Source organism: Durio zibethinus, chromosome 4 (genome assembly GCF_047325235.1).
Source record: "Durio zibethinus cultivar Kanyao isolate XHJ-2024 chromosome 4, ASM4732523v1, whole genome shotgun sequence".
NCBI lineage: Eukaryota > Viridiplantae > Streptophyta > Magnoliopsida > Malvales > Malvaceae > Durio > Durio zibethinus.
Genome location: NC_143165.1, coordinates 11,062,457 through 11,088,917, shown reverse-complemented (window position 1 = coordinate 11,088,917; position 26,461 = coordinate 11,062,457). Strand labels below are relative to the sequence as shown.

Genomic DNA, 26,461 nt, shown 5'->3' with positions numbered 1-26,461 from the left:
TACTAAATTATTTAACCAGTAAATAAAAGTGCAATGGCACATGCATTTAGCAACAAATTGACCGCACATGCAGGTCACGTGCGCTTTAACAGTGCCTTTAACTGGTTTGTTAAAGTTTTGTTTGTTTCTTTGTCGGTGGAATCTTTTTCACTGTTTCTAAAAAAAAAAAAGGTGTTTTCCGTATCATCCACGGCGCAAACAGTGGTTTTCTGAAACGACGCTTTCAAGAGGCATGGGATCTGAATTTTATTCATATTTAATAAACAATATAATTTTTCATCTGAACGAAAATAAAAACAAATATTATATTATATAAATATAAATAAATATAATTTTAAATTTTTATAAAATACGAATATGAAAACAAGTTTAAAAAAAATAATATAACATTTATTTCATATTTATATCTTATATATTTATATATAATTAATAAATAATTTTTTGTTAAATAATTTAAATTATTATTTAAATTAATTAGAATAAATATATTTTTATTAAAAAATATCTTAATAGATATTTATTAAAAATTATCTATATATTCAAATTAAAAATAAAAATAAAAAATAATTTTTTATTTTTTAAAGACTAAAAAAATAAAAACTACTCATATCTATTAAATATTTATAAAAATAAAAATAAATTTAAAATATTTAAATATAAAAATAAATATAATATAAAACTATATAAATAAAAATAAAAATTATTTTTTCTTTCCCGTATCCGAGTCATTCACGTCACTAAAAGGAAACGTATGAGAGACAGCAACCGATTACGACCTGCGAGGCCAGCACAGGCTTGCCTTTGGTCTGCGTCGAGGACCACCCCCTCCCGCCGACATTTTCCCTTATCTTGAAATCCACATTTCCACGTTGATTTGATCTTTAGCTTTAACGAAATGCCATCCTCAATTTCAAATATTAAACAGTGTAGCATTAATTTCGACACTAACTTGTTGGCTCATTCGATTCCGATTTTTAAATTCCCTTTTAAATAATTTAAGAGTCGAATATCACGTAATTTTTTTGGATTCTCTTTTGTTATGATTATTACTATTTTTTATTATTCAAATCCTAGTGAAAGAGAGCTTGATAAAGTCTATGAACTATTCTAAAGTATAGACTTTAATATATCTTAAATTATTAAGACATAATATATATTTCAATTAAAAGTAAAGTATAAATTATCAAAGGGGAAAGATAAAAGAAGATAAATAATTAAATTCATCATGTCTCAACGAAAAGAAGTATTTCAACTAAATAATATTCTTTCTTAGGAAATAAAAAAGAAAAAGATGAAGGTGCTTTGTCAAGAAGTGTAATGGCAAAAGGGACGCGTTTTATTCATATTTTTATAAGGGAGAGTTTGATTTATAAAATATTAAATTTAAAAAGAGAAAGTGATTTTTGAGTAAGTATAAATTTTTAATAATAGATGATTTTTTATGTTATTTGAATGTTAAAATTTTTTTTTTGGTTAAAAAAAAGTTAGATTACATAATAAAAAGTTTTTATTATAATAACCTTTCATTACATGTGAATATCACATGATCAATATTTTAATTGCTATTATGTTATTAAAATTAAATTTGTGACAGTCATTAAATAACCAAAATATAAAAAGATTTTTATTTTTATAATGTTAAAAATAAGCTAATTTACTACAAACAAGGAAAATATTTTTTTAAAAAAATATATATGATAAAATAAAAAACGTAATGTCTAATTGAAAAAAAATACAATTAAAAACGCAATCTTTAGTTGATGTTTAAAAAAATAATTAGCAAAAATTAGTCTCTAAAAATATAAACGTAATCTTTAATTGAAAAAAAAATCATTAAAGATTATATTTTTTTAATTAGATTATCTTAACTTATACGAAGTGAAACTCCACTATTTATAGTAATTTACCAAAATTAAAATCTTTAGAGTAAAATTTTCTATTATTTTCTAAGATAAGAATTGCTTGATGATTGATAGTTGTACATGAAGTTTTCACACAAAGAAGAATTCCCCAACTCCAAATCTCAAACCATTTACTGTTTTTCCTTCTTAAAATACATGGACTCACGGTTGGGGAAGGGATTTTCATGAAACCATTGAGATCGTAAAACCAATGAATGGTGAACTAGGTTAATTCTTTTTTTTCTTAATTTATACGAAATTAATTTCAAAAAATTATTTCATCCATTCTAAATGGAACTCTGTTCTTTGCAAAGACAGAGACAGTTCTACTTATGTTAGTTTGCTACTAAGCTAACTCCATCGTTAACTAATTAAATATTAATTATAGCCATATCTGCATGCTTCAAACTTAATTAGAACAAGAAGTGGAAAACAATTTCATCAACACAATTTGAGATTTAATTATTTCTAATAATTTCTAATGAGATTGAGATATGTGCTATATAAATATTCTCATATTATCTATGAAAACTAATTTAAAGTATCAATTCCAATTATTTTAATAAAAAAATCTTTCATAAATTCTCTTTTATCTAATTTTTTAGTATACACCTGAAATCTTTGAATTTGAGGTGCAAAATTTGTGAACAATTCTTTGAAGTAAATCTTCTAATGTTCGTTTATCATAACGGTTTTGAGACCGTTAGACGTAAAATGAGTTTTAAAATCGAAAAAAATAAAAAAAAAGATGGAGTTGCCACCAATCTTTGTTAGGGTGTGATTGGTCACCCAAAAGCTTATCCTTTTAATAAAACTATAAAAACAGATTTAAAGTTTATCAAAAAGATAAATTTCGATCTACGAAAAATCAGGTTGGATCCGGGTGTCGGTTACGTGTGGGGAAGGATTAGCACCCCCACAACGCCCATAAATTGGCATCATTTAATTACGCGCTATTTTCGGTGTTGGACAAAAATGGTTTTAATTTGAAATTTAACACTAATTCCCTTCATTTGAAAAAAATAAAATTTTGCTAAAATATTTATTTAGAACTATTGAGAAAATCTTTAAGTTAAAGAATTATCTTAAAATTCTCCATCATCTAGGCAGAATTTAAAATAACTCTTTTCACCTAAGATTTAACATAATAATCCTTAAAATGAAATAACAATCTTTATAGAAAATAATTGTTAGTGACTGTCCAACATCTAGGCAGAGTACCAAGAATTATTTCTTTTGGAATGTTATTTTTAATTTATTTTATAATACCACAAAAATATTTTTTTTTAAAAGTATTATTTCTTTTTTTTTACTATAAAATATTTTATCATCAAACAACAAATTAAAGAGAGAATAATGCAATCAATTATCGATGATAACATGCTAACATATTTATGCTAATGAATGTCATGTAAAATGAAATGTAATTTAAAAGTTGTGTTCTTAAGTATAATGAGACCATCCCGACTCTCCAACATCTAGGCAGAGCTTTGGTGCGACTGTTTATATTTAAGATCCTAATTTACTATTATACCTTTTATTTATTAATTTTATTATTAATGTTAATTAAGAACTCGTGTGAAAAGACTTAACAAAGTAAAATTTCTTAAATATCCCATCATTTAGGCGGCATTCGGGAACAAATTGCTTCAAATAGAATTTTCACACGTATCCTTAGAATTTTTAGGACTTTGGATTTTAAGAGGTTTTGAATTTTAGGGGATTTTGGATTTTTAGGGGTTTTAAAAACTTAGGATTTTGAAAATTAAAAATTAGTGTTTAAGGTTTAAGTAAAATGCGAACATCTCTAAAAATTCCCTATCATCTAGGCGGACTTTCAGAGCAAGTTCAATTTTTTATAATTTTTGAAAACTAATTAAGAATTTCTTATGTGTTTTTTTTTTATGAAAATTTATTCATAATAATTTCCCAACATCTAGATGGAATTATTTTTTTGAAAAAATATTTTTTTACTCCCTCTAACATCTAGGCAAGGAAAATAAAAAGCTTACTCCATTATTATTATTATTATTTAAACATTTTTAATATATTTTTTTAGTTATTATTTTATATTTTTTTCATTTTATTATTATTAATAACAATTAGATATTTATCCTAATAAATGTAAACATTTATCATGCATAAATATAAAATAACAAAAATAATAATATATAAAAAATTAGAAAAATTTTTTTTACCTGAATGGACCGGTTAAAGGTCTGGTCAACGTTGGTCCGGGCGGTCTAACCGGTTCGGTGGTTCGATTGGCGGTTCGGGCGATCAGCAGTTCAAACCAGTTCACTAGCGGTTCGTTTGAACTAGTTCAAGGCTGGCTGAAGCGGGTCGTTAGGTCGAGTTGAGCGAATCTCGGGTCGGGTTCGATCCAAGTGCGAATCCTCTACGCTTGAAACGGTGCCGTTTTGGTCCTATGCTCAAAACGACGACGTTTTGGTCCTATGTTTTCTATAAAAATTAAGTTTTATTTTCTTTCCTCAGTTTGTTTCGTTTGATAGAAAAAAAGGCTCTGGGGGGAAGGGTTCTCTAGTCTTGCCAGAATCCGACATCGTGCTTGCGTCGATCACCGTGTGAGTCGCCGCCGGTGATGGTCATCGGTGACCAAAAAATGGTAAGAAAGTCACCAAAATTTTTTTTGGTCGCCCTCTTTCCCAGATCCGACCTTCACTTGGCCTGAAAGTGGCTTGACCGTCGTAAATTTGTCTTCAAAGTTTCGGATCTCTCATCTTTTCTTTCTTTTTTTTTTGTTGTGAACAAAAACTTATTTGTTTTCCTTCTTGCAGATAGCTTGGCGTTGGGTTCCTCCCTACAGGAAGGACTATGTTTATTTTTTTTATGTTTTGTGTAGATCTGTTTCGTTTTCGATTTGGGTGTTTTGGGGGGTTTACATGAAATTTGGTTTTTTGTGTGTGGAAACGGAGGTCTGTCTGGGGCTGTTGAGGGTGTTTTGAGGGGGGAAGAGTTCGTCTGAGCTTGATGGTTTTCATGGGTAGATTGAATGGGTCTTTTTTTCTTTTCAATCAAAGAGCTGAGAGAGCTTGAAGGGGAAATGGTTGGGGATTTTAAAGGGCTTCAATTAGGGGGATTTGGGTGGCTGTAGGTGGGCTGAAAGGAAGCTGGTAAGAGGGCATTAAGGGGTTGACAGGGGGCTGGTCGGGAGGCTGACAAGGGTGGCAACGACGTCGTACCAACCCCTGGTTTTTGTCTCATTTCCTTTCTCCTTTTTTTTTAATAATTTTTTAATTATTATATATTTTAAATATTTATTTTTTTTTTTATTATTATTATTATAAAACTGAAATGGACATAATAGAGACAAAATCGGTGTCTACATCGTTAAATTAGAAAGATGAAAGAATTAGTGAAAGACAGACAAAAGCCCAATCATCCTTTTCTTATGGAGTTTCGCTTCACTTTTCTTTTAATTTTTTCCTAAATTATTCAACCAATAAATAATAGTGTAATAGCAAGAGGAATGCATGGGTCTAAAAGATGTAAATTAGATTTGATAATTTGTGTATTTGTATTATATAAAATATTAATATTTATATATTTGTATAATTTTTTACATAAAAATTATGTATTATAATTCGTGTCAGATATGAAAATATGAAATATATTTTTTTAATTTTATTAAATTCATATGAGTTTTTGCTAAGATTTTAAACTATCTTATTTTTCATATCTTTTATTCGTATCATTTCATATTATATTATTATATCATATTTTAAATTATTAAGTTTAATAAACTTTAATTTCTTTTGACTTATTTTTTATAATTATTTTATTATTTTATTTTTTTATTCATAGTTCTGTTCTTATTCAAGGGATTAGATTCTAATCAAATTATGCCCCATGAGATACAAGATTTAATGACCAAACAAAGAAAGAGTTCACGAATCAAAATCCATTTTTTCTCCTTCCTTTATTTATCCTAACATATATATATATATATATATATATATATATAAAACCCTAAAATTTCAGTAGAATACAACAAAATTTTTATATCATAATAAATTTAGTACTTAAATTTTTTAAAACTAAAAATTTTATATTTACTTTTTTAATATTGAATTTGTTCAATTTGTCAATGAGTACTTCAATTAAAGTATGAAAACATTTCATGCAATTCTTGTGCATATTATCTTTAGCATATTTGGAAGTTTATTTAGACTCTAAAATATTTTGATAAAAGACTAAAAATCTGAACATCTATGAGTTTTCATTTTTTTATTAATATATTTTTATTTATGCTTGTTGCAGGACTCTCCTTTTGATTGAAGTTGTTGAAAATGCTGTGAAAAGGTCTACTCTTTTCACTTTTCTTACCAGTAATATATAGAATTTTTATTTATTATCTTTGGAAAATTTTGTTTCAATGGTTTTTGTAGTGCTTTATTACTCTTTTGACTCAGATATTAGGTTTTTGTTGGGTTTTTTATCCAACATTTTTTCTCTTGGATTTCCTCTATGCTATTGTAATTGTGCATGTATTGCATGTTTACAATTTGTTGTTATTATTGAATAAAGGTTCTTTTTTATTATTATTATTATTTTATAATTATGATTTAGTTTTGTTAGTAAATTAATGTGCAGCTTGTCTCATAGATTGCATGCATGAGGTGAGTTTCTCTGTTTCAGTTGTATAGAAAATATTGCATGAAGCTTTATTATTATTAATTTTATATGAAATCAGTGTTCATAAATCTTAGAAAAGAAACATGTTAATGGGGGGGTTTATCTTTAGCCTTCAATGAATCCAAGGCTGGGGGGAGATCTATACCGTGTTGTTTTTATCAAAATATGCCATTTTAGTCGCGGAAAGTTTGAATTGTTGGAACAATTTTAAGATTTTTTATGGAAATTCGAAGTGATTCTTTCATTGTTAGGAAAAAAATTAGAGGCTATTTTTTTTTCATAGGAACACAAACAGATAGATTTGTATTGAAATATGTTCAGCCATGATTTCTTGGTTTTTATTCCTATTGTAATTAGCTAATTCAACCTGTTGGCCATGATTTTGGGTCATGTTGCTTTGCTGGATTTATACATGTTGAATGAGTATTATTGATGTCCACATTACCTATGTTTGATAAGAAACATGATTATGACTGCCCCATTTTCTCCGACAATAGCTCGATAGCTTCACTAAATAAGATACATGATTGTTGGCTGGGATATTCCTAAAGAGGAAGGGTGTTCAACATGGCCTTAATGACCTGCAGTGGTGTTGAGAAGGCAACATTCTTGCTTGATGATTTATGAAGTTGAATATTTGCCTTTTGACATGTTTGTTAAACACGGTTGTGCTTTGTACCAACTTGGTTGTATAGGGCTATAATGTACCTGCCCTTTTGTCTTCCAGGAAAGAAACAGTATTAAAATCTGTGAAAAAAGCAATTTCTTTGCTGTAAATTTGTGATGGATCAAGACAATGACCAAGAGAATAAATCTGATGCATCAGCAGATGTTTCGCTGAAGCGCAGACGTGGTCCCCTGAGGAAACATCCGAAATATAATCTAAAACAGGGGGAGAATCCAAATATGAACTGTGCAGGGAATACCCGTATCCAACCTGGATTTGAAGGGTTGAATGAAAATTAACCCCGTCAAGCAAATTCAATCAATGATGCAAATGATATAATGGTGGGTCATTCTATTTATAGTATTATTGAGGCAGCATTTGTTGCAGGATATTTGTTCACTGTTAGCATTGGCAACTCTGACACCACTTTAAGGGGTGTGGTTTTCAAGCCTGACCATTTTGTTCCTGCTTCAGTTGAGAATGATGTGGCACCAAATGTTCAAATGATCAGAAGAAATGAGATTTCTTTCCCAAGGGAGAGGAATGAGCAGCATGTCAATTCTCGTAGAAATCGATTTGCTCATTCATTCAATGAACCAGCTGTTGTCAACCAGGTGCCTTCAACCTGGTTTTCAAATCTTAAAGGCTCAAAAAGCAAACATGCGCAGTCGGTGTCAACATAATCTGCTTCTCCACTAATGACCAGAGACATTGTGGTGCCTATTGTGCTCCAAACTGCTAATTTATCAAACCGCGAATCAGTTTCCAACCAACCATCTCTGGTTGCAAGCCAACCAGCTTATTTGGTGGCCTCTAAAGGTAAACAAGTGTCTGAAGCTGTTGATACATCAAATGAGGGAAAACCCACCAACCAGATGCCAACAGTTAGAAATCAAATATTTCTTACTCAATCTTTAAGTAGTAACCACAGCATGCCAAAAGGCATACAAAGTGAAACTGTTTCATATAATCAACCTGCAACAGAGTTTTTGCTGGAGACAAAAGCCATATCAATGATTGGCATGCCTTTTGAGAAACTATTAACTGTAGTCATGAAAAGAACTCAAGTACCCCCATAACCATCGGAGGCTCAAGGTGGTAATTTTTTGGTCAAAAATTTTGGACACAACCTGAAAGATGATCAGCCATTCTTTATTGAACCAATGCAAGCTGTACAACCTGTTCATTCTTCTTCTGTGCTCAAACATTTGGAAAATTTTTGAATTGGAAAGATGACTGAGTTGCTGAAGGTATAATAATTTTGAACTAGAATTTTATTTCCATTTGACTAATCTATTATGCCCTGAGGTTTGACATAGACTGATACACTGCACTCCTCTTCAAGGCTGTTCAAAAAACAAGAGGGAAACCCAAGCATCTCGCACTGAAGAGCCAGCCATTAGATTTGGAGAAACTTAGCATGGAGATAAAAAAATGCATGATTCCAACAAGCATTCACAGGTTTCGAGGGTCTAACTCAACATGCATTTTACTAGCAAGTTCTGGGCTAGCTCGCATTTTGTAGAGTGTTTTAGTTGAATCAGATAAATTCTGTAAATTGTTTTAAATCCTAAACTAGCCGAAAGAGCTAAATGATCCCAGGACGGTTATGACCTTAAAGCATAAAATGCTGCACGAGATCTTCTATCCTTTAAGCTGAGGATCAAAACTGATACCATTACTTGGAATTAAAGCTTTTTTTTTTGTCACTTCACAGATTTATAGAAAATCTATTTTCATTTTACTTTATGCTTTGTCATCATTTAGCGTCCATTTAAGAGTCCGACTAGAGGGCTCCCCATAGCGATTTTATGGTTGGACACTTAGTAAACGGCCCTTACTAAAATATATGTGACTTCCTTATATTAAGATCATCTAAACATTTGTGGAACACATGCTAATGGGTATATGATGGCCAGACAGATTATGAGAGCAGGTTACTATTGGTCTACTATAAAAAATGATTACATCAATTATGCAAGAAAGTACCATAAATGCCAAATTTATGTAGATAAAATTCATTCCTCTCCAGTCTCACTGCATGTCTTGGCACCACCATGACTCTTCTCTTTGTGAAGAATGGATGTGATCGAACCCATAATCCCAAAAGCTTCAAATGAGCATTACTTTACCTTTGTGGTAATCGATTACTTTACCAAATGGGTAGAAGCAGCTTCGTACGCTAGTATAACATGATTAGTAGTGTGCAGATTCATAAAAAGAGAAATAATATGTCGGTATGGGCTCCAATAAAGGATCATCTCAGATAATGCTAGCAATTTAAATAATAAAATGATGAAAGAATTGTGCGCACAGTTTAAGATAAAGTATCATCATTTAGCACTATATCGCTAAAAAATGAATGGTGCAGTGGAAGCTACGAATAAGAACATCAAAAGAATATTGAAAAAATGATTGATACATATAGAGATTGACATGAAAAGTTACCTTTTGCCTTACTTGCCTATAGAACATCAATTCGAACCTCTATGAGGGTTACCCCATTTTCGTTAGTGTATGGGATGGAAGTTGTACTATCGATTGAAGTAAAAATTCCTTCCCTAAGAGTTTTGATGGAGGTAAAATTAGATGAAGCAGATTGAGTTTGAGATCGTTTCGAGCAACTGAACCTTATTGAAGAGAAAAGGCTCTCGGCACTTTACCATGGGCAAATATACCAAAAAAAAATCACTCGAGCACATGACAAGAAGATACAACCTCGATGCTTTTGTGAGGGTGAATTGGTTTTAAAAAAAAAGATTTTGCCATATCAACATGACAATAGAGGAAAATGGATGCCTAATTGGGAAGGTCTATATGTGATAAAAAAAAACATTCTCTGATGGAGCTCTGATCATTGCAGAAATGGATGGTGATGAATTATCAAATCTTATGAATTCAGACACTATCAAGAAATATTTTGCTTAAAAAAAGATGCAAAAAAATGAAAAAAAACAAAAAAAAGAAAAGAAAAAAGGGAGATGAGTTAAACTGAAAACCTGAAAAGAGTGGTTTGAACTAAAAAAGGGTCATTTAAGCTGAAAACCTGAAAGGTAGCTTTAATGAAAGTGAAGCTAGGAGAAAATCCTTCAAAGAATGAAGAAGTGGCACCAAATGGACAAATATTTACCAGAATTAAGAGAGATGACTTTTAAAGGGCAAGTTTTCATTAATCACAGATATGGGGCAATGATTGGTTATATGAAATCAAACGTGACAAGATCGCAAATGTAATGAGTTTTTGGAAAAGACTTGGTCTGAGTAGGCCAAGGTCATTCAAATGTTCATTATCTAGAGAATTGACATTTGATTTTCGAAATACTTTTGAGTTAACTGTTCTTTGTGTCTCGAAATACTTATCTTTATCTTTCTAAACCCAAAATACCCCATTACTAACCATGTTTCATACTCAACCTTGAACCTGAAATCATTGCATTTGTCATTTAAAATTAAGATAATGATTGATAAAGTTCATAATAGACTGATACATCACTCGAAAAGAGAATGCAATATAAGAATGACAGAAATAATAATACAGGGTTAAAAAGAATGAAATGAAATTGATTGATCATTAAAAATAAAGAAATGAGATGAGATAAAAAAAGAATTCAAAGAAGATTTTAGAGTAACTAAAAGCCAAATAGGTCCATCAGAAGATGGAGATTTCTAGATAAAAATCGAAAGACTTAGAAGGACGAGCTATTGGAAATGACTTTTAAAGTTTGAAAAAATTAAACCAAAAAGTTGAATTAACTTGGCTGGAAACGCATGATATAATTCTTTGATTACATCTTTGTCTTTTCATTCATCATAATTATTGCATAGATCTCATACCTCATGATAAGTTACATAAAAGGTTCTTTATGAGACATCAGGAAGAATCAGCATTTTTTTTTTCAAAACAAAGATGATGGCCTTGAAGATGATATGTTATCTCTAGCACGATTCTTAAAATCGAAACTGTCAATCTATAGAGTGAGCAATCCCCTATTTTTCAACTTATAGCTCAGTCTTGGTCACATTTATTCTCTCAACTCGTGGTTTAATCCTGATTGTCATTATTTTCTTAAGTCGTGGTTTAGTCCCAGTCGTCTTTATCCTCTTGACTCATGGTTTAGTCCCGGTTGTCTTTATCTTATTAACTTGTAGTTCAACCCCAATCCTTGTGATTTTTTGACTCGTGATTTCATCTCGATCATCATTATTTTCTTAACTCGTGGTTTAATCTTAGTCTTTGTTATTCCTCTAAACTCGCAGTTCAACCCCAATCCTCATTAATCCTTGACTCGTAGTTTAATATCGATCATCATTATTTTCTTAACTCGTGGTTTAGTCCCAATCGTCTTTATCCTCTTGACTCGTGGTTCAGTCTCGGTCGTCTTTATCCTTTTGACTTGTAGTTCAACCCTAGTCCTTGTGATTCATTGGCTCGCGATTTAATCCTGGTCGTAATTATTTTCTTGACCATGGTTTAATATCAATCATCGTTATTCCTTGACTTGTAGTTCAATCTGGTCTTATTATTCTTTGACTCGCAGTCTAATCCTGATCATATTATCTCTCTGACTTGCGGTTCAATCTTGATCTCATTTTTTTTGACTCGTGGTTCAATCCTGATCTTTTTACTTCAAGTCACAACTTAATTCCGATCCTTATTATTTTTTCGACTTGCGGTTTAATCCTAGTCTCTTTATTTTCTTGACTCGTAGTTCAATCCCGATCTCTTTACTTCTAAGGTGTGGTTTAATCTCAATCCTCATTATTTCTTTGAGTTACGATTTAATCTTAGTCTCTTTATTTTTGGACTTGCAGTTAAATTTCGATCTCGTTATCCATCGACTCACGATTTAATTTCGATCATCTTAACTTTTTGACTCATGGTAACAAAGAAAAAAATAACAAAAACAAAAAAAAAAACAAAGCAAAATTTTTTAGTTTCAGATAAAATTGACGTCTTTATCTTTATCATATTACTGATTCTTAGAATGTGCAAAGAAAGGTAGCTGTAGACACCAAATTTGTTCGATTTTTAGTCAAGTCTCGTTTTAAAGTGCATTGGGGTATTGGATTTTTAGGCTCAGGCCTATTTCAATTTGACTGGGCCCTAGTTTCGATTTTGGCTCAACTAGGCTCCAAGGCCTGATTTTGACTCAATTGGGCTTCAGGCCCAATTTGATCCAATTAAGCTCGAAACCCAATCTCATTCTTAATCTCAAAACATATTTTATTTTATTTTTTACTTTAATATTTATTAATTAAACAAAAATTACAATTAATTAATAAAAAAAGATAGAAAATAGGGGATTGGTATACGGCACCGCTATCCAGTCCCATCAGGCCAACCACCCTAGTCCCATCAGGCCAACCACCCTAGTCCTATCAGACCAGCGACCCTTATGACCTAACCAGACCAACTACTAGACCAGTCTCATCAGACTAACTACACTTATACCTAACTAGACCAACCACCCCTTCACCAAAGCTTTATAGCCGCCCTACAAACACCTACAGCCACCCCCTACAGGCCCTAAACCACCCACTGTCCCGAACATATACCCGACCTTATAAAGAACCCAGTTTCCTCCCCTTCCAAGCTTTGGGACACACCTCAATTTCTAAAAACACAAAACCTTCCACACCTAGAAACTTAAAACCATTCCTAGAAACCCAAACATTTCCCCATCCCCACTTATAAAAAAATAAAAAAACCCAAAATAGATCCATAAAAATGAAAAAAACAAATAAAACAAAAACACAGTCCTCCTCGTAGGGAGGAGCTTCAGCGTTGAAGCCACCTGCAAAAAAAATATCATCAGTTAATTTTAAAAAAAAACATAAAAAATTTTAAACCCCGATCTACGTCAATCGAGGCTATTTCTCGCAAAAAAGGATAACGGATCTGAGCTCAGAAGGTCGAAAGGAGATTTTCGATGAATTTTAAAATTTTTCGATCATTGGCGATCACCAACAACGACCACCTATGATGACCCATACGGCGACTAACATGACAACAGTACACTAGACTTCGGTGAAGCCAGAGAAAGCTTTTGAACTGAAAACTTTTTTTTTTTTGGAAAAGTGAAAAAATGTGTTAAAAAAAAGGTTGGCTTTTATATAAGAGAAACAAAGCCTAAAATAACGTCGTATTGGACCCAAGAGGATTCATGTGTTTACCTGAACCCGACCAGAGATTTAAACAATCGATTTGGTGACCCGTCCCTCAACCAACCCTGAACCGACTCAGTCAAATCATTAGTCAAACCGCCACTCAACTGGCTTAACCGAACTGCTTGTCAACCACCTCTGTTTTTGGCTTAGCTGAACTGTCATTGATTGGACCGTTGACCGATCCGGTTTAGGTAAAAATTTTTTTATATATTATTTATTTATATCATTTCTAACATTATTATTATTATTTTTTCTGCATGCTTTAAAATTTTTAGAGTTTATTAAAATAAATACTTTTTTATTTATGGTAATAATTAACAATAATAATAATTAAATGACCATAACAATAATAAAATTCAAATGTTTTTTAAAAACTTTTAATTCCTATTAATGTTTTTTTTAATAATCCAAGTATTAAATAAAAAACAATAAAATATGCATAGAATAATAATAATAATAATAATAATAATAATAATAATAATAATAACTTTTCCTTGCCTAGATGTTGGAAGGAATACAATCGTGTTTTAAATAATGATAATTTTGCCTAGATGTTGGAAAATTATTATTAAAAATAATAATTAATATTTTAACTAAGCAAATTAATATTAACTCTTTATAACAAAAAATTAATTTTTAAAAATCATAAAAATCGAACTTGCTCCAAAAGTCCGTCTAGATGTTGGAGATTTTTAGAGATGTTTACATTTTCTTTAACCCTAAAATCCAAAATCCTAAACCCTAAGAGTCTGAACCCTAAATTTAGCATATACCCCTTAAACATTCCCTAAAAATCGTGCAAGCCCTAAACCTATACCCTAAATCTATTTCGAAACTTTAAGGATATGTGTGAAAATCTTAAATGAAATGATTTGCTCCCGAATATACCCTAGATGATGGGGTATTTAGGAAACTTTATTTCATTAAGTTTTTATTTTTCACACGAATTCTTAATTCGCGTTAATAATGCATTAATAAATAAAAAATATAATAGTAAATTAGGATCTTAAATATAAACAATCGCATCTAAGCTCTGCCTAGATGTCGGAGAGTTTAGGTGGTCTCATTATACTTAAGAACCCAATTTTAAAATTGTTTTTCATCCTGCATAATATTTATTGGCATAGATACATTAACATGTTATCGTTAGCAGTCATTTGCATTCTTTTGTCTTTAATTTTTACTATAGAATGATAAAGTGTCTTATAATAAAAAGAGACAATACATTCTTTTAAAAAATATATTTGTGATATTATAAAATAAAACAAAAATAACATTTCGAAAGAAAAAATTTTTGGTGCTCTGCCTAGATGTTATAGAATTACCAACAATTATCTTCAATAAAAGTGTTATTTTATTTTAAGGATTTTTGTGTTAAATTTTAAGTGAAAAGAGTTATTTTAAATTCTACTTAGATGTTTGAAGAATTTGAAGATAATTCATTAATTTAAAGATTTTCTCAATATTCCTAAATAAAAAGTTTTAACAATTTTTTTTTCAAACGAAATGGATTATTATTCAATTTCAAATTAAAACTATTCATCCCACATAGAAAATAACACATAATTAATTGGTACTAATTTATAGGCATTGTGGGGGTGCTAATCCTTCCTTATACGTAATCGACTCTTGAATCCAACCTGATTTTCGTAGATCAAAATTTATCTTTTTGATAAATTTTAAACCCATTTTTATAGTTTTGTTAAAAAGATAAACTTTTAGGTGATTAATCACACCTTAAAAAAGATTGGTAGTGATTCTTTTTATTTTTTTCGATTTTGAAAATTCTTTACGTCCGACGATCTCAAAATCATTTATTTTTTTTTTTGGTGTTTAAAAGCAAATCATAAAAGATATAACATGAAATAAAATAGAAATTAGAAGTCAAAGAAATCCATAAAATTATATAACAACATTTTTTTCTTGGAGAGAGATAAAAATAGAAGAATAAGATAAATATTATAAACATTTCATTTAGCTGGAGCTTTTAAATTTAATTTGAGTTCGTTAATAAAATTCTAAATTTTAATTGATCCGTTTGAAATTTAGTTTACAATTTGTTTGAGTTTGATTCAAAGGTCCAATTCTAACTTTATTTATTTATTTATTTATTTTCTTTATTCATTTTCATTTATTAATTATTATATTTTTTTTATTAATTATTTTGTTTGTGTCCCGTTGAAACTACAAAGAAAAGTTTCATGAAAGACTCATTTAATTTATTTGGATTCTCTTTTATCGTCATTATTACCATTTTCCAATTACTTACTGGAAGACAACGAAACGAGGGCCCAAGCATCTTGTCCTTTTTCGGCAGTTGGGAGTTATGCCTTTAATTCACACCTCTTTTTTTTTTTTTTCTTTTGCTCGTACGAATTTTTGAAGAAAACTGGCAACTGCGACATGGCAACATTAATGCTATTTTGAATTAAAAGCATTGCTCCCAACTGCCAGGAAAAGGACAAGATGATGCTAGTGGGACATGGCATCATTAATGCTATTTTAAATTATTGATCCTTTTATTTTTATTTTTATTTTTTTTCAATTATTTTTTAACAATAACTTTCTCAACTACTTTTTTTGTTTGTTTTATGAAATTAAATTCTGTATTGAATTACGCCTCATACGATAAAAGATGTAAAGTTAAATTATACTAGAGGATTTTATATTTTATGAAAATTTAAAATTTAATTTTTATATTATAATTTATATAGTTTTAGTTTTTATATTATTTTAATTTAATAATTTTAGTTTATTCATTAATTTTATTAAAATTTTTTATTAAAAATTGTTGACGTAGGTGTTAGCTTAACGATGTAAACGTTAATTTTGATTATGTATTAGCATGATTTGCTGACATGATAATTGAGATAGATAAAATTAATTATTAAATTATACAAATAATTTTTATATTAAAATAAAATTTAAAATTTAATTTTTGTATTAGCATGAAATTTGAAATTTAATTCATATACTCTAATAAAATATGAAATTTAATTTCTCTAAGATAAAAATATTTTGAATTTTTTTTGAATTTTTTTAATTTTTTAAAGTATTAAATTCAAAATAAATGCCACAATATTATGTTACAATATTCTATTACAATATTGAAAAATCTATTATAATATTCTATCATGATTTTCATATATTGTCAATAAATTTTATCACAAATTTTGTCACACCATGCGAAATACTATTACTAATTTCGTTATTATTTCTTATTACATTTTATCTTCAAAAAATTAAAACCTGTTATTAATATTGTCACAATTTTCTATCATAATGATAGTTTAGTGTGTGTGGTCATATGGAAAAAAAAATTTACACAAATTTATTAAAAATCTATCACAAACTTATCAACATATAATACAAATTTATCATTAACTAATTTTAATAAAATAATTTTTTATTAATTTATTAAATGAAATAGAATTATAATTCCATCCCACAAAGGTAAAATTATCTATCAAATAATTTTTATATTTTTTTCATTAAATCTTATTTAAATAATTTTTATAATCAAATCTAAGTTTAAGATTTTAAATACATTAAAATTATTTATTAAACTAAATGTGTATTAATTTTTGAATGAAACCTATTATTTAATTTAACATAATTATTTAGATAAATAACAAGTTTCGGTAGCTGATCCACGTGCGACCTGGCACTTAGGATTCATGCACCCAATTAGAGCTGATCCAGAGCCAAGCCGGGCCTTTTCAATTGTTTATCCAAGTTGATTGATCTGTTAGTTGAGGTGTTGATCATTGACCGAGCTGTTGATTAAGTTGAGTTGTTTTTTTGGGTATTTTATTTTTATTTTTGTTTATTCATTTATTTGTTTTTATTTATTTGCTAGTATTTTTCAAGAAATAAAAGAAAAAAAGATAAGTAAACATTAATTTTAAAAATTCATTTTGAAACTAAAATCCTACTAATATATTGAAAATTTTTTTAAATTAAAATTTTAAAAATTCATTTTAAAATAAAATCTTCCTAACATGTCAAAATATTTTATAAGTTTGTTTATAAAATTTTAGAAAGAAAATCCATAAATTTCTACCAATAGATTGGAAGATTTTTATGAGTTTGAAAATAATTTTGTAAAAATAAATTTTATCAATATATTAAAAGATTTTATTGATTTGAAAATAAATTTTAAAAAATTAAAATATAAAATTTTCCTTCAAATTAAATTGTTTTGAAAATGTTAAGACAAGTTGAAATATTAATTTTTTTAAGATAAAATTTTGAACAATTAGAAAAAAGTTAAGATATTAATTTTTTCTAAAATTTTGATTAAGGATAATTTTCAATACAAAAATAGTTTTGAAAATTTTTTAGATGTTTTGAAGGTTTAATGGATAACATAAAATTAATTGGTATCATTTTTTAGATAAACGTTATAGGGATGCTATATCTTTTCTTGTACGTAATCGTATTTTTGAATTTGATCTGATTTTATAAAATAGAATCTATTATTTTAAAGAGCCTGAATTAATTAAACTTAAAATCTCTTTTAAAAAAAATAAATTTGATTAAGGGAACAATTGCATTTAAATAAAAATTTTGATGATAATTCCATATTTTATATTTAATAATCAAATTTACTTACTTATACCTTATAATAAATATACTAGAAAATATGAACTTTCAGACTCCATGAGTTTTTAATTCCGTCATTTTTTTTAATTAAAAGAAAATTGAAGTAACAATCTAACTTTCCTACACATGAAAAAAAAAAAAAGAAAAACCTTAAAGTATCCATGAATACCGGAAAATTCTGCTTGAAATCCTGTGACCAATTGAAACTACTGAGAAATGTGGCATCAAATACTTCCTTAATTTCTTTGAACTGTAACTATAACCATTTTTCTTATTCAAATCCTTAATGGAAGAGAACTAGATGAGGGCCCAAGCATCTTGTCCTTTTCTTAGGAGTTGGGAGTTGGGAGTTGGAAGATGGGAGTAATGACTTTATTTCACACCTTTATTATTATATTTTTTGCTTGTTCGAAATTTTGAAGGAAACTGATCTATCATTTATCTCAATTGCATTAGATTGCAATTCACAGCTTTCGTTAGTGGGACATGGCATCATTGATGCACTTTTGAATTGATCTACCTATATATATATATTTTCAATTATTTTTCTGCATTATTTTATTTTATTTTTGATTGACCTTTGCGGATACATCTATTCAAGAATCAAAATAATCATTCACGGCTGAAAATTAGTTCAAAGTTTGAAAGTGTTTACACATAAATATTAAGTTTGCCAAATGGATCAAGATTTAAATTGAATTTTTTTTTTTTTAAATAGATAAGCTTTTGTGAATAACATTTATGGCCCAAGCCTAATTTTATAATTTTTATTTTTATAATAGTCGGACTTGATAGTTATATATATATTATATAAAAATAAATAATACATATGTGTATATTAATTTTTTTATACCTACATGTATCAATTTCAATTAAATATTAAATTAATAAAATCATTTTTTAAGTTTTATTTATCATAATTAACATTTATTATAAAATTTATTTTTGTTATTTGAAAGATTAAAATCAAGATCACTTTTTGATTGAGTCGAGCTTAATAAATCTAAAATTTATTATTAATCTAGTTATGCTCAATCAGAATTAAATTCGATCATAAGCATTTTTAAATAGAATAAAAACCCACTACTTTTAGTTTATTTTAGAGATTAAATTCTGTATCAGATTATACCCTCATGCTATTTAATGACCAACCATACAAGGGTCCATGATTATTTTTTAGTAATGTTATACAGTGATTAAATATTCATTTTAATTATAGTACAAGGATAAATTTCATTACTTGACATTTCCTTTTTGTATAAGACTAAATATCATTTCATTATATCTGTAAACACAACTAAATTGCCACCTGCAATTACAATCTCAACTCTCACATGTCGCACCTATCCTTTATTGTTCTGTCATTTTCTGGTAGACAATGAAAAGAAACAACTTATTATTTTAGAGTTAAAGCTCTGAACTTAATTGAAAGAAACAATGATAAATAAATACATAAAAAAAAAATAGAATACAAAAGATGCACACAAATTATAGTGATTTTCTCTTAACGTGAAAGTCATGTTTATTTGCAGATGCTACATATCTTCATTATGATAAAAGAGAGATTACAAACAAACTCCAATTGCACATTTCACCATCTCTCTAACGTTTTTTTTCTCTTTCTCTCTAAAATATACACCACCTCAAATCGAAAGTCTTCAAATATAAGTATAATTAGAGCAACCAAATTTTTTATGAAAAATCCCAAAACACCTTTATTAATAATACTCTTACATATAAAATTTGGTCTAGAAAATTTTGTTATCTACAGGCTCTAAGAAGAAAATTTATCATCCCATTCAACTCGATTGATCATATTTAAAAGTCGATTCACGTATTGATTTTGGATACAGACAATGAACGTCAAAATTAATTAGAGTTAATTAGATTCCACACGTCTTTTAACACTTAAAATGTTACCAAGTCTAACGTATTGCATATATGTTGCAAGGTCCTATCTAATGGTAGAAAAATTTTCCAAACACAATTAGTATATCTGCTTCAAATACTTCATAAAATAATTTTTTTTCTGTATCCAAATACCATTTGAGGTTCGCTAACAGTAAATTAGTTAAAAAATTTTGAGATTAAAGTCAAATTTGTCTGTATATTATGGTTTAATACTCCTTCTATCCCAAAATAATTATATTTTATCGATTTTCATTCAAATTAATTCAATTTTCATCTTCATTTTTTAAAATATTATATTAAATTAAAACTTTAAAAAATATATTTTGAAAAAATTTGAAGTTCAAAATTTGCAAATCTTATTTTTTAAAATTTTAAAATTTTATTAAAAATAATGATCAAAATCAAATTAATTTAACCAAAAAATCAATTAGGGACGATTATTTTGAGATGGGAGAATATTAAATTTTATCATTATAATTTCAATTTGTTAATTTTTACACAAAAAAATAGAATTAAAATATTTATAAAATATTTCATTAATGCAAGTGATAAATTTTTTTTTCGGAGTTCAAAGCAATAGAAATAAACTTTGCTTCAACCGAACAAAACCTTCAACTATCCACAAATATTGAAAATTTTTACTTGAAATCTCATTGACCAATTGAAACTACGGAGAAAAGTTGCATCAAAGACTTCTTTATTTTATTTAATTTCTTTGGAGTCTCTTTTATTATGATTGTTAGATTTCAAGTTTGTGCTTGTTACGAAAGTAAAATAAAATTATATATTTGTAATTTAGCTACAAAATTAAAATAAATTGAAAGTATCTTCTATCTTAGAACAACAAATCGAACCCTAAACACTATCTATATTGTGGGGCATACAACACGTAGCATTTTAGAACTAAAGTGAACAAAAATTTTAGCTTAAGAGAACCAAGTTATATATTCTTACTGTGACCTCATTTACAATGATATATACTGCAAAGCGAGTGCCATGAGCAATACAATCGACATAAATATCTATCGTTTTTTCATATGATGAAAGAGAATCGACTCAAAAGCAAGGTTTTATATATTTAAGTGGTAATAGCTATTTCAAGATAAACCTGGCACTTAGCAAGTTCTTCTCTCCCTGTAAAATCCACTCGAAATAAAGCAATCACAGAATCCACAATTTGAAAATATGAGCGCAAACAACATCGTCAAACAAAATCCACGATATCAGCATTAGACTCCCTCCTTGTTTGATTGCTTACGAATTTAGTCACAAATCTCTAACCACCATAGAGGAAAGTGTTGTTTTGTGCTCTAGAACCTTGTTGATCAACAGGGACATTAAGGACCACAAACATGCCAAGCGAAGTGAGGAACAACATGTAAGAGCAAGACATACAGCATCAAGGTTCGTGCTGTGTCATATATAAAACAAGTTTGAAGTTTGGAATGTCACTACATACTTACTCTAGAAATCTCAGTTATAGGACTTGTCACGTTGTTTAAAGCCGAAAAGAAAAAGGGGCATATGCATGTCAAATACTATACTATTATCAACCAGCTATTTCATTTTTAATCAATTATATATTGATGTATGGATTAAACTTGGAGATTGGGACTATTAGCTCAATAATTCCGTTGCTTTCTTCTTTTTAGCTTCAGAATTTTTCTGGTTGGCCAGTTTCCTTTGTTTTTTCTTCTTCTGTTATCTAAGTTGGCTTGTTTCTTTGGTCCTTTGTGTTTCTTGTCTGTAGTGCTCCTTTTCCTTCTACTCGAATACCACATTGCAGAAGTCTATCCAAATAATTTGCAGAAAGCTTACATTGTCAGACAAATCCAAGTTTCCAAAATAATAAGATTAATTACTTTTCTCTACAAATTATTTTTCTTTTCAACCCCACTTGTTAAAAAACATGAACATAAAACACTCTAGAAGATATACATTTATTCATTTTGAATGTCAGAAAGGATACTATAAAAAATTGCAAATGTTAATTTAATAGAAGAATTATCAATGTTTTTAATCCTAAATACAATACAAAAACATTGAAGGTTTACATGATATAGATTTTTTTTTTTTTAAAAAAAAGGAAACAAAAGAAAAATAGTGCTATAAACAAAAGAATATGATTTTGGGAAGATGAAAAAATATTGGAAACAAAACTTCAAAGCCAAACAAACTCCCATGTAAAATACCTTTTTGGAGACATGGGGTTTTAACATACAATAAGATACTCACCAAAAGTCTGAATGGTTCTTCAGAGATTTTTGCGGCCAAACCAAGAAGCAGATTGTACTGATGCTCATATGTGTATACACGAGCATAAACAATCTTTGCCATCATAGAAAATTACCAATAATTAACATCTGTTTCTACAAATTCAATTAAAGTTCTACTGATATCGATGCTTACATTTGCAAAAACAGCTCCTGGGTCCATCCCAAATCTTTCAGCTATGGGTATAATTCGATCAGTGCATGTAGTTGAAGAAAACACGGTAAATGTAGTTTGGAATTATTGAAGATAATACTCTTAACTTCTCACACCAGAGAAACTATAATAGGTAATTTGAAAATTTAAAAGAATAGAAAGGATACTAAGTTCCTTCAGTATCAATGTAAGCCACTTTTCCATTCCCACCTCGCATGTTTGTAGGAAGCTGCAAAGGCAAGATAAATATCTCATCAACAAAGTTCAATTTGAATATCGAAATTATGGTAAGCTAATTGAACTAAAGCAATACCATCCACGAAACATAATGTTTTTACCACATAATCTACGTTTTGAATACCAACAAACAATTCTTTTGATTGACAGATAATATTTCAATTTATGATAGACTGAGGAGTCATATTATGTATACTCTCGCAGTCCTGCCTTTCACTAAAAACAAATCCAAGGATAAGTGAGCAAAAGTGATTTGTTGTGCATTTTTATGATTCAGACATAGCATATCTATCATTACCCATGTTAAACTTTTGCAAGGTTTTCTTATTCAAAGAACCAATATGGGACAAATGGAATCTCCTCCAAAATCAAGCAAATAGCACAGGTTGTTTGGAGTTGATTTAGAACTCTCTTCTTTTTTCTTTCATCCCTAATTTCTAAGGATTAATAAAGATCTCACAGTCATGGATCACAAAGGTGAGAAAGGAACCTGTGTAGAAACGCATAGAGTATGTGCCAGTTGTGTTTTGCCTGACCTAAAATTGACAATGAAGATTAGCAGGCAATTCAATGATGCATCAGAGTAAGGATCGAAAGCAGAAAGATTTCAACAGGCAAATATTATATTATATTATCTTATAGTAGTAGTCTATTGAAGTAAAATATCACTGCCATTGTCGCCTAAGTTATCCAAATGCTTCTGTGTGATAGCCAGAGTTTCTATGCCACCTTTAAAAGTTTAGGCATATATATTCAGATTGTTTGACTCTCTATTTATACCAACAGTAAAACAAATTGATATATGAGGTTGATAATCCACCATTTACATCACTTCTCATCAATCCATCTTCAACAGGCATTGTTAAATTATCATTTGAATTTTGCAGTCTTTTTCTATTCAACCTTATGGCATTCAATCTTTCAGTTCCTCTACCCTTGAACTGACCAAAAAGTCTATCATCCCTTGTTTAAGCAATACCAGACCGAGTAAAGCTTAGTCTAAAAGCATGACAGAAATCTAATTAACAGATCTAAAAGCATTCAATCTACAAATACAACCATCAGATCAAACAAAAATCTAAGTAAAGCTACAAACTTTTCTTAACTCCATTCCAAATAAACCAATAACTGTAGTGAAAAATTACAACAAACAAATTTGATCCTAAAAAGTAAACCAAACAATAAAATTATTTGCTCATTCAATGACAACTTCAACATTTTCTATCGCCAATGAGAGTGAAAGTGAAAACCATGACAGAAATATTATGCAAAAAATTACGCCTTGCAATTCATCTTCGTAGAATCTGAGATTTACAGCAAAAAAATTAATTACGAAAGCGAATCACAGACAATGTTATACGTACTTCCTCTATCAAATTTTTTCTTTTTAAACTTTATTTTATTTTAAATATATTAATATTTAATAATATAAAATTTTACCTTTGAAAATTAATTAATAAAAGGCCCCTGTTTTATTTACTAAACATGAAAAGAAAAAAAAAAAAAAGGAAAGGATAATTATCGACATACAGAGAATTCTACTGTAGAAAACCCAGTTCCTTTTTATTTTTGCTTACATTTTTTACTGGAAAGACAATAGATTATATCAGTTTATAGCACATGCAAAGAAATTCATGCATGAAATAAAAACAACTTACAACATAAACTCAAACCAAATTTATACTCAAAACACACCTCCTTCTACATCAAACAAAATGATAAAAAATAGTCAGACAAACAAAGCAAATGCATTCAAACTCAAAACAAATTTTCATATATCTATCACAAAATTATAAAGAATAAACGATTTAAAGAATAAACAATATATTATAAAAAACCCATCACAAGACTCATAATCAAAAAACACAAAAAAAAAAAAAAAGAAAGCAAAAACCGCAATCCTCACAAATTGTGAGAAACCCAGTAAATTCGGCAAAGATTTGGCTGGCAAAAGAGAAAAGGAGAAGAGAAAAGAAGGAAGAGAAAAGAGGTGACGATCGGCGACCAAGCAAGGCCCAGAATTGGCTAGGAGATAAGAAAAAGACAACAAAAAAGAAATAAGGAAAAAGAAGGGAGAAAAAGAAAAAGGAGAAGAAGAACAAAAAAAGAGGAGAAGCTTTGGAATCTTTTTCTTCCCATATTTTTCCCATAATTTTTTTAAGCCAATAAAGAGGTGTCTAGGCAAATTGAATCAGGGTATAGATGTTATATATAGTTATAGATTACCATTTTTCTTATTCAATTCCTTGGTGAAATACAACGAGACAAGGGCTGGCTAAACATATTTCCTAGTATTGGGAGCTATACCTTTAAGATTATCAAAATTTAAATCTTAATTTTTAAAATAAAAAATTTATCGTTTTATCAACAAATCATATCGTTGATTGATCCTTTTTTTTTTTTCAATTATTCTTTTTGTATTTGTCACTGAACTCAACTGTTTAAGTAATTTATCAAAATTAAAATTTTATAATAAGATTTTATATTCTTTTTATCAGATAACAATTTTTTTGATAAATGATAGTTACACATAGATTTTTCATATAAACGCAAAATTCTCCATCTCAACTCTTTAACCATTTACTATTTTCCCTTCTTAAAATATATAGACTCTTTGTTAAGGAAGGGTATTTTCATGAAACCATTAAGAGTACAACTTGTTGGGAAATTAACACACACATGTAGCACCCACGAACAAAATAGTAAGCTCAAATCAATAATAAGAACACACAAATATATTTGTTTTGGCCCAACTTAAAATGGCATACTTCAAACTTAACCACTAACAAATTAATCTTTACAACTGTGAGACTTTTAGAATAAGAAAAATCTCCAAAACTCCTTACTCAAAATGCAATTACACCTTTTTAATAGCTTACTCACCTAGCTATTCTCTTGGTGTCTGACTATCTGAAATTACCAAATCAAAACCAAAACCAAAACATCTTATTTATAAGGATGAAACACTTTATACCTTTACTAAATTTTCGATGTGGGATACAAGATAAACTCAAAACTCTTACAACTTTTAATGTGGGATTATGAGATTCAAGGTAAATCCCAACAAATCCTCCAATGACTTGAATCTCCAAACACTTCAATAGTATTTGCAAAGCTAACACTCTTACTTTTCTTCTTTTCTTTCATCACAGGGATCTTAACAATTGAGCTTCCATCAAGCATGTACAAGTGATTTTTGATCCTATTCCCTTGTAGAATCATACTACCATTCTTGTACACTTTCAATGAATCATTACTACCATAGTATGTGTACCCCTGAGAAGCTAACTCACCCAAAGCAATTAAATTATAGCTATAACTCGGTACATACCTTACATGATGAAGCATCCTAACAACACCATTGTGAGATGTAAGGTGAACACTCCCAATGCCTTGAACTTGTACCTTTTCGTTCTTAGTAACCACAATATCCTTATACTTCTCATTCTCTTCAAATTCCACAAAACAACTCCTACAATTGTAGATATGAACTGTAGCAGCTGAATCTAAAACCCAACCTTTATCACCTTTTAAAGTTTGAGTCTCATCCATAGAAGTCATCAAAATGACATCATCATCATCAGATACAACAGCAATAGTAACACACTTTCCTTTATCTGATTTCTTTTCATCATTCACCCTTTTGAAAGCTACCATATCCCTTCTTAGCTTCTTGCAGCGCACTTGAATATGTCCTTTTTTATCACATGAATAACATTTTATGTCATTGTAATCTCTATCTTTTGACTTGGATCTCCCTCTCGATCCATCAATCATCTTTTAAGTCTTCCCTCAATCAAAACCCTCTACAGCTAGTATACTATCCATAAGTGATAAATTTTGTGCTCCTATAAGCCTTTCGTTCTCACGTAATAGAACAGTCACATCA

General features: G+C 29.0%; 1 protein-coding gene and 1 pseudogene across 4 annotated transcripts; one reads left to right on the top strand and one right to left on the bottom strand.

Annotated features, from left to right (window-relative positions):
- Positions 1–7,340: 7,340 nt before the first annotated feature.
- LOC149519144 (protein METABOLIC NETWORK MODULATOR 1-like) lies at positions 7,341–8,643 on the top strand (annotated as a pseudogene).
- A 12,184-nt stretch (positions 8,644–20,827) lies between these two features.
- LOC149519143 (uncharacterized) lies at positions 20,828–24,761 on the bottom strand. 4 transcript variants are annotated; one of them, XM_089759551.1, is made up of 5 exons: positions 23,063–24,761; positions 22,503–22,564; positions 22,318–22,358; positions 22,144–22,236; positions 21,290–21,698 (listed from the first exon to the last, which is right to left on the bottom strand). In XM_089759551.1, the coding sequence occupies exons 2-5, from the start codon at positions 22,537–22,539 to the stop codon at positions 21,531–21,533; spliced, it is 339 nt and encodes a 112-aa protein (XP_089615677.1). In that variant the 5' UTR covers positions 22,540–22,564; positions 23,063–24,761; the 3' UTR covers positions 21,290–21,530. The 4 variants fall into 4 exon arrangements, 1 of the variants encoding a protein (XP_089615677.1); XR_016341542.1 differs by lacking the exon at positions 21,290–21,698 and adding an exon at positions 20,828–21,225 and having other exon boundaries at positions 22,318–22,564; XR_016341541.1 differs by lacking the exon at positions 21,290–21,698 and adding an exon at positions 20,828–21,225 and having other exon boundaries at positions 22,144–22,564; positions 23,063–24,758.
- Positions 24,762–26,461: the final 1,700 nt, after the last annotated feature.